The sequence below is a fragment of the Lynx canadensis genome, chromosome A3, assembly GCF_007474595.2.
Source record: "Lynx canadensis isolate LIC74 chromosome A3, mLynCan4.pri.v2, whole genome shotgun sequence".
NCBI lineage: Eukaryota > Metazoa > Chordata > Mammalia > Carnivora > Felidae > Lynx > Lynx canadensis.
The window spans coordinates 16,132,215-16,152,298 of record NC_044305.1 but is presented as its reverse complement, the minus strand read 5'-3'; the positions used below and the strand labels follow the sequence as shown (position 1 = coordinate 16,152,298).

The following is a 20,084-nucleotide window of genomic DNA, read 5'->3' as shown; positions in this document are numbered from 1 at the left end:
TTATATGTCCTTAAACACTTTATTGTAATGTTTTATGTTATAACATGTACATTAAGGTATTTTACTGCAGGATCCTTTTTTTTTTTTTTTTTTTTTTTTTTAAAAAGTTTATTATTTTTGGGACAGAGAGAGACAGAGCAGGAACGGCGAGGGCAGAGAGAGAGGGAGACACAGAATCAGAACAGGCTCCAGGCTCCGAGCCATCAGCCCAGAGCCTGACGCGGGGCTCGAACTCACGGACCGCGAGATCGTGACCTGGCTGAAGTCGGACGCTTAACCGACTGCGCCACCCAGGCGCCCCTGCATGGATCCTTTTGAAACTCTTTTTATTCGTTATTGTTCCTGAGTTCATCCACCTCTCTGACAGGTGTAGCTACAGGTCATCCCTTGAACTCTGTACAGAATTCCGTTATGTGAATATATCACGGATTTTCACCATTTCCTAATTGGTGAACATTCACATTATTTCCAGTTTTTCTGGAACTTAGAAAATGCCATAGCAATGATCATCTTTATTATAATATATAATTTTGAAAGGTAACTCATGACTCTCACACAAATACGAAATGAAGACATGTCAATTTATTTAACTCATTCATTAGTGAGAAAGCCAATAATACATTACAATTGGCTCAAAGGAGAATCGATGAATAGACATATATATTAGCAACCCAGAATGATAAAATAAATTTGGTAATAAAGGTAAAACTGGAGCAACAGAATACTGTGTTTGAAATCTTCTTTCTACAAGGTAGAATCAATTGTACCTCTACCAGACACACTTATTTGCATTTTTATGGACAAGAATCAGTTGCATTCTACCTGATACCCACTAAGATGGCTCCTATAAAAGAAAAGTTACAAGTGTGGTCAGAAGTGGAGAAATTGAAACCTTGTGTACTATTGGTGGGAATGTAGAACGGTGCAGCCACTATAGAAACAACAGGGCAGTTCCTCAAAAATTAAGTAGAATTACTGTGGGGTGCCTGGGTGGCTCAGTCGGTTAAGCATCCGACTTCAGCTCAGGTTGTGATCTCACAGTTCATGGCTTTGAGCCCCACATTGGGCTCTGTGCTGATGGCTTGGAGCCTGGAGTCTGCTTTGGATCCTGTGTCTCCCTCTCTCTTTGTCCTCTCCCGCTTGTGCTCTCCTCTCTCAAAAATAAAAATAAACATTAAAAAAAAAGTAGAATTGCTGTATAATCCAGCAACTCTATTTCTGTGTTTATAACCCAAAGGAATTGAAAGCAGAGTCTTGAAGAGATATTTAAACACCCACGTTCACAGCAACATTATTCACAACAGCCAAATGTGGAAGCAACCCAAGTGTCCATTAATAGATGAATGGATGAATGCAGCATCCACATATGATGGACATTTTATTCAGCCTTTAAAAGGAAGGGAAGTCATAAGAGACTCTTAAAAACAGAGAACAAACTGAAGGGTTGGTGGGGGAATGGGGGAGAGGGGAAAATGGTGATGGCATTGAGGAGGGCACTTGTTGGGATGAGCACTGGGTGTTGTATGTAAGTGATGAACCACAGGAATCTTCCGCCAAAACCAAGAGCACACCGGATACACTATATGTTAGCCAATTTGATAATAAATTATATTTAAAAAAAGAAAAGAAAAAAAATTAATAATAAAGCAAGGAAGGGAAGTCTGGTATAGGCTACAACGTGGATGAACCTTGAGGACATTTTGCTTGGTGAAATAAGCCGGTCACAGAAGAACAAATTCTGTATGATTCCACTTACAGGAGGTACCTAAGGTAGTCAGATTCATAGAATAGTAGCCAAATGTCACAGTAGTAAAATGGTGGTTGCCAGGGGCTGCAGGGAGGGAGGAATAGCAAGTTATTGTTTTATAGCTAGAGTTGCAGTTTTGCAAGATGGAAAGAGCCCTGGAGATGACGGTGGGGATGGCCGCACAACAATGGGAAAGTGAACTGTACTCTTAAAATTGGTTAGGGTGGGGGCGCCTGGGTGGCGCAGTCGGTTAAGCGTCCGACTTCAGCCAGGTCACGATCTCGCGGTCCGGGAGGTTCGAGCCCCGCGTCAGGCTCTGGGCTGATGGCTCAGAGCCTGGAGCCTGTTTCCGATTCTGTGTCTCCCTCTCTCTCTGCCCCTCCCCGTTCATTGCTCTGTCTCTCCTCTGTCCCAAAAAAAAAAAAAAAAAAAAAAAAAAAAAAAAAATTGGTTAGGGTGGTAAATTGTATGTTGTGTGTATTTTACCACACTGGAAAAAATGTAACAATGAAAAGATGCACTAATTCATTTTTTACAAAGTTGTAAAATAGCCTAGTCAAAGACAAAGGTACACATTCCTATAGAAACAGATAACCCCAGAGGCCCAGGAGCCATGCTCAGCATTCCGTCGAAAGGACAATCATTTGCCCATTCTAATGTCTTTGAGATTTGTCCCGCAGTATTATTTCTTCTTGTGCATCTGGGCAAGTTCTTTATAATAAATATCTTAGAATAGAATTGCTAAGTTACCGAATTACATGTCTTCAGTGTACCTGGTATTATCAGATTGCTTCCTGAAATGTTACCTTACTAGCTTACACTCTAACAGCAGTATAAATAGACACCCAAATGGCCAGTAAACTTATGCAAAGGTGTTCAACCTCTGCAGTAGTCAGGACAGTGCAAATTAGAACAAGTTTGAGAGCATTTTGCACTTTGCAGATTTGCAAAAAATTCGGAAGTCCTGCCAGTATCAAATGTTGGCAAAATATGAAATTACAGAGTCAGGATCTCTGGCTAAAGAATTCTAAGCACGCTGCTGGGAAGAAAAATGAAAAAACAAGTCCTAAACACAGAACCCCAAGGCCATTTTGGCCCTTGAGGAAATAATGTCAGACTCTTGCTTAAGATTCAGGGAAGGAAGGGTATTTACGCATGGAAGTGAAAGAGGGTTGTTTAGAGATTTTAAATCCTTCGACTCTTATTTCTTGAGAGTTTAAATTTTTTTCCCAGCTTTATTGAGATAGTGCTAACATTTAACGTATATTATTTTAAGGTATACAACATGATGATTTAATGCATGCAAATATTTTGTGAAATTATTATTGCAGTAAGGTTAGTTAATACCTGCATCCCCTCACATAATTACCTTCGTGTGTGTGATGATTTAAGATCTCTGTTCTTAACGACTTTCAAGTATACAATATAGTATTGTTAATTATAATCCCCGTGCTGTACATTAGGTACCCAGAACTTATTTATGCTGTAGTTGGAAGTTTATTCCCTTTGACCACCTTCACCCATTTCCCAGCCCCTGGCCCTGGAAACCACCATTCTACTCTCTATTTCTTTGAGTTTGGCTTTTTTAGACCCCACATGAGGGAGAGCACAGTCTGTCTTTCTCTGTCTGCCTTATGTCACTTGGTATAGGCCCATCCATATTGTTGCAAAGGCAGATCTCCTTCTTGCTTATTGCCAAATAACATTGTACATACATTCCACACTTTCTGTCTGTTCATCTGTTTCAGAGAAACTTAGGTTGTTTCCATGCCTTAGCTATGGTAATAATGCTGCAGTGAACAACGGGGATGCAGATCTCTCTTCAAGGTAGTGATTTCATTTCTTTGGATCGATACCCAGAAGTGGGATTGCAGATCACATGGTAGTTTCTGTTTTTAATTTTTCAAGGAACCTCCAGACTGTTTTCCAGAGTGTCTGCTCCAATCTACACTCCCACCAACAGTGCACAAGGGTTCCCTTTTTTTCACAGCCTCACCAACACTTTTATCTCGTATATTTTGATGATAGCCATGTAACAGATATGAGGTGGTGCCACATTGTGGGTTTGATTTGCATTTCCCTGATGATGAGTGATGTTATGGACCTTTTCATGTACCTGTTGGCCGTTGTAAGTCTTCAAAGTATCTATTCAAGTTCTTTGCCCATTTTTAAATTGAATTCTTTGCAAAAGTTTCTACTCTTTGAAATAGTTCACTTGAAGTCTGTTTCCTGGGCTTCTTTATGATTAATATAATAATAAAATATAGATTTCACAATATATTATAGTAAGAACTCAGAACCAAAATCTACTTACGTGCTGTTCACAAGATGCACACTTAAATGATGAAGGACAGTAATAACAGTGGGAAATAGAGGTACTGATCACAGGTGAAGTTGGATCTAAATAAAAACATTAATTGAGGCAAAGATACTGGGGTTTTTTTATTAAGAAGAAGAAGCCATCATGAAAGTATAGCATTCTGGAACATTTATGGGAATGAATAGCGTCACATCAGTATATGTGAAGAAACCTGTTTAAATTCCGTAGAGAAACTTGAAGGGAACACAATAGCAGTGGGAGCTGCTTTAACTCATTTTTCTTGAAATCTCACAGCTAGAGTAGTCAAAACAGTTGATTGAATAGACATATAGAGAAATGTGTATATTGGAGCATAAACACGATTTCAGATACACATGAACATTTTACAAAAAACTCATCATACCCTAAGCCATAATGAAAACCCCAATACCAAAAAGATAAAATTCTAGGAGTCATGTTTTCTGACCATAATAACAAAAGAATATATTAAATGAAGACTCCTCTCCAAATAACTTAAGGTAAAAAACAAAACAACATGAAAAACCAACAAACAACACTTCAGTTGTAGAATATATATTTTTATTTGGGGGGGATGAGTAGGGGCAGAGAGAGAGAGAGAGAGAGAGAGAGAGAGTCTCAAGCAGCCTCTATGCTCAGTGTGGAGCCCAACGTGGGACAGGATCCCACCATCCCAGGATCATGACCTGAGCCAAACCAAGAGTCGGATGCCCAACCGACTGAGCCACCCAGGTGCCCCATAGAATTAAAAAAAAAATTAATGTTTATTTTTGAGAGAGAATGAGAACGAGAGCGAGAGTGAGCACAGGTGGGGGAGGGGCAGAGAGAGAGGGAGACACAGAATCCAGCGCAGGCTCCAGGCTCTGAGGTGTCAGCACAGAGCCTGATGTGAGGCCCAAACCCATGAACTGTGAGATCTGACCTGAGCCAAAGCTGGATGCTTAACCGACTGAGCCATCCAGGCAACCCCCCCCCCCCAACCCCGCCTAACACTGTAGAACATTTTTAAAAATATTTGTGTGGTATACAATGAGGGAAAAATCATAGTTATGGAGCAGGGGTTCTCAACTTCAACACTACTGACATTTTGGGGTACATAACTCTTTGGGTGTGTGTGTGTGGAGGGGGCATTCTACACATTGTAGGACATTTAGCATCATCCCTGACCTCTACCTGCTAGATGCTGGTAGCACCAACTACACACACACACACACACACACACACACACACACACACACACCAGTTGTGACAGCCAGAAATGGCTCTACATATTTCCAAATTTCTCTGCAAATGGTCCCTGTCTGGACCTCTGCCCTAGATAGTAATATTATTAGAAAAGAAAATCTGAGGGGCATCTGGGTGGCTCAGTCGGTTAAGCATCTGACTTTGGATTTCAACTCAGATCATGATCTCATGGTTCATGAGTTTGAGCCCTGCATCAGGCTCTGTGCTGACAGCATGGGGCTTGCTCAGGATTCACTCTCCCTCTCTTTCTCTCTCTCCTCTCTCTGTCTCTGCCTCTCCCCTGCTTGTGCTCGCTTCTCTTTCAAAATAATAACTTAAGAAAATAAATGTGAAAGTAAATAATTATTTAATTTGAAAAGCTACATAAAAAGCAACTTATGATACCCGAGGTCAACAGTAATAGAGAGGAAAGCAAAGTTAATAATCAGAAAACTTGTCAAATTTATTTTTTTTAATGTAAGAACTGGTTCTTTGGTAGATAAACATATAAACTTTTTGAGAAGGAATTTTAAAAAAGCAACATGCATTCACAGTATTGTAATTGGGAATGACGATTTAACTACAAAAACTATAGAGTAGGTTAAAAATATGATAACATTATCCCAGTTATATGCTGTTAATGTTAAAATGTGGACAAAGTAGCCAGTTGAAGTATATATGTATGTAACTTACCAGAATTAACTAAAGAGAATATGGAAACTAAAATAACCACGGAAAATATTGTGAAAATCAGTCTTTCGAAAAGCACATAACACAAATGCCAACATTGGCCAAAGATAACCCCCCAGAAAATGGAAATGAGGACAAACCTAAAAAAGAAAGTTCCTCAGAACTGAGGACATACCAGACAAAATCAAACAAACACACATCCAGGCCAAGACGGCGATGTTCCGATCAGATTCCACTGAATTCAAGGCAAAAGGAGGCACTTTATAATAATAATAATAATAATAATAATAATAATAATAATAACATTCATGGGGCACCTGGGTGGCTCAGTCAGTTAAGTGTCCAACTCTTGGTTTCGGCTGAGGTCACAATCTCATAGTTTGTGAGTTCAAGCCCCACATTGGGCTCTCTGCTGACAGTTCAGAGCTCGCTTGGGATTCTCTCTCCCTCTCCCTCTGCCTCTCTCTCTGCCTCTCTCTCTCTCTCAAAATAATAAATAAACTTTTAAAAATTTCATAAAAAACATTCAATCCATAATGAAGACAGTTTTCTTTTTCCAACAAAACCAACATTGAGCCCTGTGATGACAGCTCGGAGCCTGGAGCCTGCCTCAGATTCTGTGTGTGTCTCTCTCTGCCCCTCCCCTGCTCGTGCTCTGTCTCTCTATCTCAGGAATAAACATTAAAAATTTTTTATTTAATTAGAAAAAAAAGAAATTGGATTCTTTTGAGGAGAAAAAAAACTCCCACATAATAAAATGGGAAATCCATGAACTTGCCTAATGAAGAGAACATGGGAGGAAAACAGCTCCTCGACATGAGAAATTAACAAAAGGAAAAAATAACCACAGATGCAATGGAATAAAAATAGGGGCGCCTGGCTGGCTCAGTGGTGGAGCATGTGATTCTTGATCTCGGGGTTGTAGGTTCGAGCCCCACATTGGGTGTAGAGATTACTTAAAAATAAAATCTTTATAAAAAAAAAGGAAATAAAGATAATTATAAGAGTATGCAAATTGTTATGCCTCACTCAACAATGTGTGTGTGTATATATAAAATATTTAGGTGAAAAGAACACACTGTTCTACAGATGTATTTAGTATGAGAAATGCCTATATGTAAAAATCAGGAGCTTTCTTATATTCCAAAAATAACAAGTTAGAATATCATAGGGAAGATTTGATGAGAAAATTACTGACTTAGAGGAAGAGAAGTACAAAGCTTTATTAAGGCATTTATTTCTTCTATGTGTTTAACAAACACTTATACACAATATATGGCTTACTAGGGGCCAGGCACATTTTGTCCTACCCAAACCTAAAAGGTAGTTTTAATTATTATCTGCATTTTTTTGGATGAAGAAACTGAGGCACAGAGAGGTTACATAACTGGGCCAAGGTCACGCAGCTTAGAAGTGGCTGAACTGGGATCCAAAACACAGCCAGCCTCCAGCACCTGTGCTCTTTGCTGTAGCGCTGCATAGCGAGTAAATGAACAGACACACCGTGTTCTAGGAGGGAGGACTCAGTATCAGTAAATGGAAAATGATCAGTAAAGTGATCAATTCACTGCTGGCCTGAGCTCTCTGGCGAGGGCTGAACTGCTAACCATCTGTCCAGGGTGAATGTCAACAGAAGGCAAACCGTCAGGGGGCTGTAGGCTGCCCCCGGGTGCACCGAATCTCACCCCTGCCCACCCCCCGACCCCACCGCTGGAGCCTGGGGAAGCCCAGCTGGGAGTGGAGCCCCCCAGCCTTCTCCTCTGCATGCCGCTGCTCTGAGTCCCACGGTGCAGAGGTGATGGTGGCCGGCGGGTCCTCCCTAGCTCACAATGCCCTGTCCTATTCTCTTAGATCCAGGAGATGGTCCACTCGGAGGTTGCTGCCTATGACTCGGGCCGGCCTGGGCCCCTCCTGGGCCGCCCGGCGATGCTGGCCAGCCACATGAGTGCCCTCAGCCAATCCCAGCTCATCTCTCAGATGGGCATCCGGAGTGGCATCGCCCACAGCTCCCCGTCACCCCCAGGGAGCAAGTCAGCGACGCCGTCTCCCTCCAGTTCAACTCAGGAGGAGGAATCAGAAGCGCATTTCAAGGTAGGGAGGGTGGAGATGCAGAGCCCTAACTGATGCCCTCCTGTCAGCAGGTGGGTGGGCCCTGCGTGGAAATTGACATCACCTACCTCTAGACAAGACTAGAAGGGTCTAACTGTACCCTTTGCTGGAAGACACGGAGGAGGAAAATCAGCAGGTAGAACGGGGCCCACTGGCTGGAACGCCTGGGCAGTGGGGATGGTGGTGACTGGAACTCGGGATACCTGGCTTCAGCTGCTAAATTTGCTGAGCATCTTTGACAAGATCCTCAGGGTCACATCTTAGGGCCACATTGGCCTTTTAGGAGAAAATGTGCTGATAAAAATGGGTGGCCCAGCAGAAGACATCTCTGGACTGCGCTGACCGCAGGATGGGGCACTAAAAATGAACACCACCACCCCAGTCACTGGGGACATGCCCCCCCCCCCCAACATCCCTGGAGTCATGGGTGGTCCTGCCTCTTAAGAACAGGTCGGAGGGGAGAGGTCACCAGCTGTCCAGGCTTGTCCTTTCTTTGCACTGACAAATGCCGCTGGCTGTTGGAAAGCATCTTGTTTTACTGGGGCCAAGAACAGAGGCCCAGAAGGGCCCAGGATGGAAGCTGTCACTGGGAGCCTCCCAAAGAGCCCGTGGCAGAATAAACTTGATCCCACCACTTCCGCCTCCCTTCCTTCTTCATAAGGGCCTCTGACCCCTTTCCACACGGTGGCCCTGCAGACACCTGGGAGCAGGAGCCATGGCGCCTGTCCCCTTAGCAGAGACCCTGACCTCCTGGGCTTGGGTGGCGGGGGGGGTGGGGGGGGGGGCAGGGGGAGGCGCACCTGGATCCGGTTCAGCTTCATCCTCAGGATAATTTGGTCTCTGCCGTAGGCCAGACAGGAGCCGTTTTTATTTTATTTTTTATTTAACGGACACTTGGGGCCAGACGCTGTTCTAAGCACATAACAAGTATGCATCCATGTAATCCTCACCACGGTCCTGGCGGTAGGTGCCATCATCTATCTCCAGTTGGCTGATGGGAAAACTGAGGCCCAGAGAGATTGTATAACTTCTCCAGCGTCACCAAAACAGGATTCAGACTGAGGTGGTCACAGTCTGGCTCCAGCTGATGTGCTCTTGGCCACCTGTAGTGCCCTGTCATCTCTTCCTCATCCAGCGGTGTATCCGCATCCCTCCTCCTGCTAGAGCCTCTCCTGGGGTGGACACAACCGGGCCTGGAGGGTGGCCAGCTGCACATAGAGGCAGGAACAGAACAGGCTCTGCTGCAGACTGCCCCTCACTGTCCCGCAGACTCGGAGGCCTGAATCTTGTCTAGTGGCCCACAGTTTCCCTATCAGTTCCCGGTGTCACTTTTGTCTGCTTGGTGCAGGCTGACAGTCCTCATTGCAGGATCCAGGGCCTTTGACCAAAGTTCCTGGTCCCTCCTGTGTGGCCTGAAGGGTCCTTTTGGGGACCTGCTGAGGTCTGTGGTGAGCATCCCTATACTGTACCCATCCTGCAAGCCCTGAGTCCGACACTCACGGGATTGCAGTCCTGGAGTCTGATTGCTCCTGAAGGCCAGGTGTCCGGAGTGAGGCCACACCCAGCGAGTCACATAACCCCTTTCCCATCCAGCCATGTCAGTCACGGGGGCCCCCAGGGACTATGCCCCCTGCCCCAAGTTGCACACCTGAAAATTGGCGGGAGACCCTGATCTTCTGTGGTTAAGGATCACCTTTGGGGATGATTTGTGACCACAAGAAAGGAGAGCTGTTAAGAAAAATATATATAAAACTTGGAAACCGGGCCCTGAACAACAGCTGCACGCTCTTTCAGTGGCGTACCACAGCACTGTCCAGCAGGCTTGCTCCAGAGTTACCGGTCCTCTGGGAGAATGTGCCACTGTTGTGATTCATTACTCATGATCGATTAGGGGACTTTACACCCTGTAAAGTCAGATGTCAACTTGGGAAAGAAGTGGTAGAGATGTAAACAATTTTCGTCTGATCACAAGGCAAATGAATTTTTCCCTGTAGAGATGCAAATGACTTCTGCCCCGTAGAAAAGATTAAAAGCCCCCAAAGCGATAGTTTCATTACTCTGTAGGGCAGTTTTGCTTGTATTTCTTTGAATCAACTTTGCTGCCTTGCTGATTTTCATTAATGAGTTAAGCACAAACCCCGGAGTTCCTGGCTCCTACCCAGCCTGTGCGTATGTCTGTTGCCTCCCTCACCTAGAGAGTGAGGAGCATGACCATGTGTTCAAGCCCAGGGTGGTGGCCAGCCCACCACTGCCCATGCATGCGTGGAGTCAGACAGGGAGGTGGTGGGGTGCTGAGGAAAGTCCCCTCTGCCTCAGGCTGGGGTGGGTAACCTTTGACAGGAGGCCCCCAGCTTCTCTGTTTTTCTGACTCCTCTCACCTGCACAGATGTCCGGAGAGAAGAGACCCTCGGCTGACCCAGGAAAAAAGACCAAGAACCCAAAGAAGAAGAAGAAGAAGGACCCCAACGAGCCTCAGAAGCCTGTGTCGGCCTATGCGCTCTTCTTCAGAGACACTCAGGCCGCCATCAAGGGACAGAACCCCAGTGCCACCTTTGGAGATGTGTCCAAAATCGTGGCCTCTATGTGGGACAGCTTGGGAGAGGAGCAGAAGCAGGTGAGTCTCTGTCCCTTTTGGGACCGTCCTCCGAGGCTTTGAGGCCCTGGAGCCAGGGACAGACTTGGAATGTCTGAAACCAGGAAGACGCTCTTACGGAGGTCTTTTCCTGGACTCAGTTTGCCCATCTGTAAGCTGGGAAGCTATTCCAGTTCTGCTGTATGCCAGCTGCGTTCTCTAGTGACTTAACCAGTCTGGATTTCGGCTTCCTCATCTGTAAAACACGAATAAGCATCTCCGTCCGTCTTGTCGCTCCTACTGTGTGAGTCTGGAGTCCAGACCAGAGCTTCCTCTCCCACCTACCATGTGCCCATGGCTCCTCTCGTGGGTGTCCAGGGAGGATAGGGAGCAGAACCAGCCCTAGGCAGATTCCAGTTACCAGCTTCGGGACCTCGGGCTGATCGCCGAAGCCCTCCCCAGTGTTGCCCATGTCTTGAATCTTTCAGGCCTACAAGAGGAAGACCGAGGCAGCAAAAAAGGAGTATCTGAAGGCTCTGGCAGCCTACAGGGCCAGCCTTGTATCCAAGGTAACACCCTGGACCGTGGGCCCGGCCGTGATGAGGGTGGCACCCCCCAAGGGATAGAGCAAGAACTGAGGCCCATGGGAACGGTCAGAGCTATAGTTTGTGGAGAGAGTGGATAAGACCAATGTGGTCACTTCTCCGGTGTGCCTACTATGTGCTGCGCTCATGCTGAGCACTTTACATGGATCTCGTTTCATTTAATTCTTCCAAGAACCCAGTGTTCAGTGAGGTTAAGCAACTTGCCTGACATGATGAGCGTAGGGGCGTTGTCTGAAAGCTATCCTAGAGGACATGGCAGGTGGGTTAGGCCCTAAAGCGTCAAGTGGGGGGAGGGGGGTGTTCCAAGTTGAGGGAACAGCACGTGCAAAGGCATAGAGGCCGTAGAGGAGCATAAATAGAGGATGTCCCAGCTGGATGGTGCTGGCCTCACGGGCCAGGCTGAGGAGTGTGGGCCTCATGGGCAGGGAAAGCCCAGGGATTAGTGCAGGAGGTGGTTGGATGGTCAGAGCCAAGTGCACTGAGGACCCAGAATTACCTCCGGTTAGCCCATAGCTCCCTGCCAAGGGGTCAGAGAGCCAGCCAGGGGCCATGGCAGTGGTTTGCAGACCCCGCTGGTCTCATGGCCCAAGTTCTGGCTTATCCGTCTTCCCCAGAATAATTGGTGTCTGTCTCCTTGCAGAGCTCCCCAGACCAGGGCGAGACCAAGGGCACTCAGGCAAACCCGCCGGCCAAAATGCTGCCACCCAAGCAGCCCCTTTATGCCATGCCGGGCCTGGCCTCCTTCCTGACGCCATCGGACCTGCAGGCCTTCCGCAGCGGGGCGTCTCCCGCCAGCCTTGCCCGGACGCTGAGCTCCAAGTCACTGCTGCCTGGCCTCAGCGCATCCCCGCCACCGCCCCCCTCCTTCCCTCTCAGCCCTCCACTGCACCAGCAGCTGCCGCTGCCGCCCCATGCCCAGGGTGCCCTCCTCAGTCCGCCTGTTAGCATGTCTCCAGCCCCCCAGGCTCCTGTCCTGCCCACCCCCATGGCACTGCAGGTGCAGCTGGCTATGAGCCCCTCACCTCCAGGGCCACAGGTAAGGACGGCCCAGTAGGAACATGCCCTTCAGGACCCCTCGTGGGGAAGGGAGGTGGCTTGGGATTTCAGATACTGGCCCTGCCCCTCACCAACCTAGGCTCCTTACCTCTCTCTGAGCCTCAGTCACATCTATGAACTGGCTCTGGCATACCTTCCCCGAGATATACCGGCTACAGTGAACAGTTGACAAGTTCCCAGACAGATGCTTTGGATCCTTAGGATGTCCCAGGCCCTCCTCTTCTCCTCTGTCCATTTCTGCTCTCTGGCCCGAGGGGCTGAAAGCCATGCAGCTTCTGCCAGACCAGCCCCAGCCCCTGACTCTCCCCAGCGCCTTCAAAGTCTGACCCCAGTGATTGTTCCACAGATACTCTTACGAGACTTGTGTGGCTCAGCACGATAACTCCATTTTATAGACTGAGAAACCAAGGCCAGAAAAGGAAAGGCCCCGAAAGCAAGAGTCCTTCACCCCGCCGATGCAGCTAGGAGAAGGGTTGAATTTTCCAGAAGGTGCTCCACTAGGGAAAAGGAAGAAGCATTCCAGGCAGAGAGGCAGAGTGGAGGTTTTGTAGAGGCCGGAGGAAGTGTCTCCGTGAACACCCTCAGGCACATAGAGTTCCCATCCCCCACTCGCTGCTGGAGATGTGCACCCCATTTTCTCCCCTTTGCTCACCTGCCTCCTTTCCCCTGGGCAGGACTTCCCTCACATCTCCGAGTTCCCCAGTGGGTCCGGATCCCGCTCACCCGGCCCGTCCAATCCCCCAAGCAGCAGCGGAGACTGGGACAGCAGTTACCCCAGCGCGGAGTGTGGCGTCAGCACGTGCAGGTGGGTCCTCGCCCTGGCCTCCCCCGCAGCCCCGGGGCTGCCAGGGGACGGGAGGGGCAAGGCTCTGTGGGTCACTGTCAGCCCTGCGGGAGTGCCCCGGGGGTGCCCGCAGTCTTGCGAGAAGACACGGGACGAAGCAAGACCCCAGAAGGACTCCGCTGGTCTGACGCCAGGGCCTGGGAGACGGGGCCAGCTTCAGTCTTCCTTTTCCTCCTTCCGTCCTGGTCGTCTCACCGGTGCCACCATGTGACACTCACCGATGGCTCCTCTGTCCTCAGTCAGGTTCCCTGGAAGCAGAGCTGATGCGGGTGCCTTCGATGGTGCCGAGGGAGAGCTTGTGGGAGAAGGGAAGGGAGAGGGGCAGGACAGGGCCCCAGAGGGAGCTGAGAGAGCTCAGCCACAGACTCACTTCAGCCTGATCCACCGTGAGCTCGGAGCTCGGCCACAGATGGCCCAGCAAACTTGGTCCCGCTCTGAGGTTAGGGCTTTTTGTACCCATGTCTGTCAGCCATTGGCTCTGGGCTGCCCCAGGGGGCGTGGCCCCCAGGCAAGACAGGTCTCGTCCACCCCCCGGGCAGCTCTCTGGGGAGGGCAGGGGAGGGGGTCTGGGGGAGGCACGAGCAAGAAGGGCCAAGGGGCCAACACGGGGAGCCGCAGACCTTACTGGTACCCCTACCGTCCGCTGCAGCCCAGCACCCCCTCTGACACCCCCCCCCGACTTGGCTGGTCCCTGGTCCTCATGTGGACCTCGTCCTCCGACCTCCTCTCCCATCCTTCATTCTCAGCCTCTTAGCCTGTCAATGCCACGCTAACTTTCCTTCCTCTAGAAGGTCTTCCTGACCCAAGAGACAGTGACCCCTCATTTCAGAAAGGGAAATGGGGTACGGATGGCACCTTATTCCTCTACCCACCAGCCCTGACTGCAGTCCCCTGGCAAGAACTAACCCTGTGGCCACACCCTGGGTATGTGGTCCCAGCAGCAGCCCCACACCCTGGAAAGTCTGGATGGTCATGTTTGGTGGACAGGAGGTGCTCTCTGTTGCCGGGCTCCAGCTGCGCCTAAGCCTGGCTGTCGGCCTCTCTGTTCCTCACCCGGCCAAGCCCGCCAGGGAGCAAGCAGACAGGGCTCGTGCCCCGCTGCTGAGGGCCAGTGCCCGGCCACAGACTCTGCCTGGGTGGGCAGACTGTGCTCAGCGGGAATTCCTGTCCCCCTACCTGGGCAGGTGCAGACCCTCCCTCCACGGGCTCCCTTCCCAAGAGTCAGAGTGTGGGGCTGGGGGCTCTACGATGGACATTAGGGAATGCGTCCGAGCTTCCCCCCAACACGGAGGGCAGCCCACAGCTGTGCCCTATTTTACTTATGTTTTAAGTGGAGGTAGAGCTGGCGTATTAGTTTCAGGTGTACCACAGAGTGATCGAATCAGACTTGCGCTTCCTGGGAGATGATCACCACAGACAGTCTACGTAACATCTGTTGCCACTCAGAGTTACAGATTCTTTTCTTGTCCGGAGAACCTTTCAGATCTACTCTCTTAGCAGCTTTCAAGCATATAAATTTACAAAAATACAGTATTAGTAACCGAGGTCCCCTGCTGTACACGGTATCCCCAAGACGTATTCATCTTCGAGCTGGAAGTTTATTTATACCTTTGGAGCCTTCACCCATTTTACCCATCCCCCCGTCTCTGGCACCCAGCGGTCTGTTCTCTGTGTCGATCAGCTTGGTTTGGGGTTTGTTTAGACTCGACATGTAAGTGAGAAAATCTGATACTGGTCTTTCTCATCTTTCTCGGACTTGTGTCACTTGGCACAAGGCCCTCAAGGTCTCCCGCTCTCACAGATGGGCATCCTATTTGTAAAAAAATATTTTTAATGTTCATTGATTTTTAAGAGACAGAGTGTGAGCAGGGGAGGGGCAGAGAGGGAGGGAGACATAGAATCCGAAGCAGGCTCCAGGCTCCGAGCTGTCAGCATGGAGCCCGATGCGGGGCTTGAACCCATGAACCGTGAGATCATGACCTGAGCCGAAGTCGGATGCCTGACTGACTGAGACAACCATGCGCCCTGAGCGTCCTATTTTAAAAACACAGAAGGCACCTTCCTGCCCTCCTCGGATTCCATGTGGAATTTACAAATGGAAACCGACTCCACACGGACCTGAGAGCTGGGGTGTGGTTGGAACACCTTCTCTGAAGGACAGGCGCTCGCAGCCACCTTCCCCCAGCGCTGAGGACCTCGTGGTCCCCAGCCGGGGTTCCAGGAGGGGAGTTTGGTTCTGCCTGGTGGCCCATCAGGGAGGGACCAGTGGTCTCCAGAGGGGCAGCACATCCAGGGTGAGGGTGAAGGCTAGCGAACAGGTGGCCTGGCACCCTCCGCTCCAGGCCATGTGTGCGTTCAGGTCCCTGGGAGCCGGAGGGCGCCTGGCTGGGCTCCCCCCGCTCTGACAGCCCCTCCTCTCTCCCCAGCCTGCTCCCCAGGGATAAATCGCTCTACCTCACCTAATCCCGCCTCCCCTCTCCTCCCTGAGGCTTGCTGGAGGGGCACTGCTCCGAGCCTGAAGGGCCCACAGCAGAAGGGGAGCCTTGGCAGGAAGCGGGGTGACCGGAAAGAGACGGCAGTGACACACGGACGCCCCGGGGCCTCGTCTCTTCCTCCACCTCACACCAGACTCTGCAGAGGCCGCCCGCCGCCCCACCGCCAGCCCAAAGAACCTGCAGGAAACTTCTGTCCCCGACCTGCTTGCTCCAGGGTTACCGTGGACCCCGCTCCTCGCCCTGCACGCTGTACTCTGCATCTGGACGTCTGGCCCCAGCCCAGGCTCGCGTGGGCTGCCCCCGGAGGGGTCGCCTTCTGACAGAAACCCACCCCCAGATGCACGGGCCCGGGGCCGCCCGGCCACAGACGTGCACATGCGGTTTTACAGTGTGAACAAAGATTATGAAACGTCTAGACTATTGGCTCCACGTAAGTAGTTGACTAAGTGTTTTAGAACCGTGAAGACAGCTGTGAGATTATTTTGTGGGGGAGGGGAGTAGTTTCCTTTTAAGGTGACAACCATTTTCTATGACCCTTAGCACATTTTTGTTTAAGTCTTCTCTTATGGGAGAGGTGCACCAAGCAGCGGCCAAACCGGCTCCCCGCCTGTACAGCACGTGCCGGACGACTTGTAGCCACACTGGGAGACGTTGCGCTTTTTTTCTTAACCCTACGTCCGTCTATTTAAAATTGCCAACACCGACCTTTGTCTATTTATGGAGAAAAGTTGAGAACAGAAATGCAGTCTATCATCAAGTGTGTGTGGTTTTCGGGTTCGGTTTGGGTTTTGGTTCTTAGTGTTGTTTGCAGCTGTTCCCTGGCCCTGGCAGGTGTCCGTCCCGGCGCCCAGTGCTTCTCTCCGTTCCTTTCTAATAAAACTTCCGAAAAGTTGAAACTCGGTCTGTTCCTTCATGCGCTTGGCAAGCCAGACCCAGGCCTTCCGAGGTGCCTTGTGGCAGCAGCTCTGCCCTCGACGTCAGCGGGATCTGGGCCCAGCGTCACCTGCCGTTTACTCGCCCGGAGGGGAGGGTCTGTGTGGACGACTGCGCCTCCGTGTCGCGTCTGCAGAAGTAGGACAGCAGTGACGCCCACACAGGCCTGCTGGTGACGATGGCGGTCAACGGGGGCGGAGGGCTGGCTGCGCAGGGCGCATCTGCCTGGGGGAGGCGAGAGCTGGGTTCGGGGAGCCCTGAGGATGCTCCCAACCTGAACGTAAGGGGCAGCCCAGACAAGGGCGTCTAACCCAGATTTCCCAACAGATGTTCAGCGGTGATACCAAAAAAAAGTAATAATTATGTGACTATTTTAACTGTATCTGGAAAAATCACAGTTTCTTGGTATGGAGGAGCCCTCCCATCCCCACCCCCACCCCGTCGGCTCTCAGGGCCTCTCCCTCTGCCACCACCCATCACCGTCACCTCCCTTCTCCCAGATAACAGCCCCGGGGCTGGGGCGCAATCTCTCTGTGAGCAGTTTCCTCACTGGAGGGCATTTTGTAATCCACTTTGGAAAAAGAAAAAAGAGAACCAAACCAACAACAAAAACAACATGCTGTCATGTCAGTAGCATCATTGCGATGCGAAGCATAAATATTTCATGTGGTTACAATTTCCTTTCCTGTGTGGAGCTTGTCAGTAACACGGTGATGACTTAGTTTAATATTCGACTCTTGCTTCTACATTTGAGAAAACAGTGTCATTGTGATCCACACAGACAACCCAAAATAATGAGTGTAAAGCTCTCAGGTTCTTGCCGGCCCCCCATTGCTGCCCTGGCCTTTGGAGGTGTCCACGTGCCAAGGCTGACCTCTCCATTGCAACGGGCGCTCCGAGATGCCCAAGAGGAGTCTAAATACCCTGCCTGCAGATGTCAGGGGTTGTCCGGTGGCACCCCCAATCTGCCAACGCCAGTCTGCGTCTGGACCTTAGAGCGGTGCCCCTGTCGTTGTAAGGACCTTCAGCCCCTGCAGCCCATCTGCCCTGTCCATGGAGCCGACCCTTCCAGGTGTCATGCACCTGCTTCAGATTTTTCCACCTCCTCCCGCAGACAGACTGGAATCCCAGCAGAGGCACAGCTTGGGCAAAGGCCAAGCCTCCAGACCCCAGAGGAAGGGGTGGCTGGTCCCAAGAGTGTCCAGCACTAATCCCTCCTTGGGATTCCACATTAGATTGGAAGATGGACAACACGGCATGGAGGGGCCTTCCAATTACTCTTTAATTAAAGAGTCCACAATGTGGGTGCCTGGGTGGCTCAGTCGGCTAAGCGACTGACTGTTGATTTCGACTCAGGTCATGATCTCGCAGTTTAGGAGTTCGAGCCCCCCGTGACAGGCTCTGTGCCGACAGTGTGGAGCTTTGCTTGGGATTCTCTCTCTCTCCCTCTCTCTCGGCCCCTCCCATGTGCTCTTACGCTCTCTCTCTCTCTCAAATAAATGAACTTTGATAAAAAAAAAAAAAAAAAAAGAACTAATCGTGGTCAACAGTCCAGTTATATCTTAAAAAAAAACAAACAAACAAAAAAAAAGACAAGTCGCCTGGATGGCTCAGTTAGTTAAGCATCCAACTTCAGCTCAGGTCAAGATCTCACGGTTCATGGGTTCAAGCCCCGCGTCAGGCTCGGTGCCGACAGCTCAGAGCCTGGAGCCTGCTTCAGATTCTGTGTGTGTCTCCCTGTCTCTCTCTCTCTGCCCCTCCCCTGCTGGCACTCTGTCTCTCTCTCAAAAATAAACAGTTAAAAAAAAAAAAGTCCACTGTGCTGAAATTCAATGTGTTCATTCAGCAAGACTAAAAACAGGTGAGCGGTTACTTTCTGCCCCAGCTGAGCACCGGGGATGCCTGGGGAATCACACACAGATTCCACCCCTAGGAGCTCCCTAGCTGTGGTAGCAGAGAAGGAAAATGGTAATAGTCAGCTATAAAAGTATAAGTGTATATTATAAACCATAAAAATATAAAATTCACAATACTATGTGACGAGTACGAAAAGGGGCCGGGAGAAGGCAGAAGAGGGGCCCCCAGGCTAGCCAGGGTCCGCAGCGTCTTCCTGGGGGAGGCGATATCTGGGCTGCGCCCCATCCAGTGACCGGGACTGAGCCAGAGCACTGACATGTGGTTCTAGAGTGCCGTGCTTTCCTGATTCACGACCCCCAGAGGCCGTGGCTCTGTGATTGTGATTCTCTGTGACTGTGAATCCCAAAGAATTCTCTCTGGAAGAAGCTGAGGCTGAGTCCACAGAGCTGCGTGGGGATCTCAGGGGCAGGAACAGGGGCGGCTGTCCTCAGGTTGAAAGTGAACCTCAGGCGCAGTGCATGTTCTCACCTGCCGGGGTCTGGGCCAACCGGGCTCCCTGTACGGTGGGGGTGGCTGAGGGTGCCGTGCATGCGGAGGTGGTGTGAGCGTGGGTAACGTGCCCCTGTGTGTGGGTTCTGCGTAGGGTGGCGAGGTGTGCACGTGTGGTGTGTCTGTATCTGCAGGCTTGTGCTGCGCACCTGTAGGTCTGCGGGGTGCACGTCTGTGCGGTGTGCTTGTGAGTACAAGATGCGACGTGCAAAAATAAATGGGCATTTTAGAAAGCAAAAAAAAAAAAAAAAAAAAGATGCGACGTGCATGCGGTGTGTGTATGTGTAGTTGGTGTGCATGTAGGAGAGGACACACGTGTGCACTGTGCCCAAAACACAAATGCATGCACACACATCAAACTCACACGGGGGCACATTACACACGCCTGCACCCTACGAGCACGCATGTGCACGTGCACACACATCACACGCATTCACGGTACATAATGCATAGCACATGGACGTGCACACCAGACACATCACATACCACACGCACACGACGCCCATGCACACATGGCTACGTGTGCGTGCATATCATGCAACGACACCACACACATGAGCATGTGCACGCGTACATCACACATATGCACACTACGTTCATACACACAAACCCACCGTGCACATGCATACAAATATCTTCCTTTCACCCACCCGGTGGACACACAAGTGCATATATATATATATATATATTTTTTTTTTTTTTTTTAAAGGGGGCAGAGAGCCTGAGGGGGTGAAGAACAGAAGGGGAGAGAGAGAGAATCCCAAGCAGCCTCCATGCTTAGCATGGAGCTCGTCATGGGGCTCTATCCCACAACACTGGGATCACGACCTGAGCCAAAATCACACGCACAAACCACACAACTGCACATCCTCACGCACGGCACATATGTATCCATGCATAAGTTAATGTGGGAATGAAATGTTTTTGAAAATTTGGAAGAGTTCACATGCAACGAATCTGGCACACAGTTATAGGTTCGGGGGCTTTAAAAAAACTGCCCAGCACCTCCGTTATTACACAGCTCTGCTCCCTAAACCTCCCCAATGAATAACCCAAAGCCACCAG

The 20,084-nt window shown here is 49.9% G+C and overlaps 1 protein-coding gene across 4 annotated transcripts in view; it reads left to right on the top strand.

Annotated features, from left to right (window-relative positions):
• The window catches only part of TOX2 (TOX high mobility group box family member 2), a 136,525-nt gene extending 119,949 nt beyond the window's left edge, over window positions 1-16,576 (top strand). For 3 of the 4 annotated variants that reach the window (XM_030309567.1, XM_030309566.1, XM_030309564.1), the window contains 6 exons: window positions 7,851-8,090; window positions 10,495-10,722; window positions 11,169-11,249; window positions 11,926-12,321; window positions 13,016-13,146; window positions 15,612-16,576. In XM_030309567.1, coding sequence (XP_030165427.1) covers window positions 7,851-8,090; window positions 10,495-10,722; window positions 11,169-11,249; window positions 11,926-12,321; window positions 13,016-13,146; window positions 15,612-15,648 — 1,113 coding nt within the window. In that variant the 3' untranslated portion in view covers window positions 15,649-16,576. The remainder of the gene's footprint in view (window positions 1-7,850; window positions 8,091-10,494; window positions 10,723-11,168; window positions 11,250-11,925; window positions 12,322-13,015; window positions 13,147-15,611) is intronic. The other variant, XM_030309565.1, reaches the window with a different exon arrangement.
• The last annotated feature ends 3,508 nt before the right edge of the window (window positions 16,577-20,084 follow it).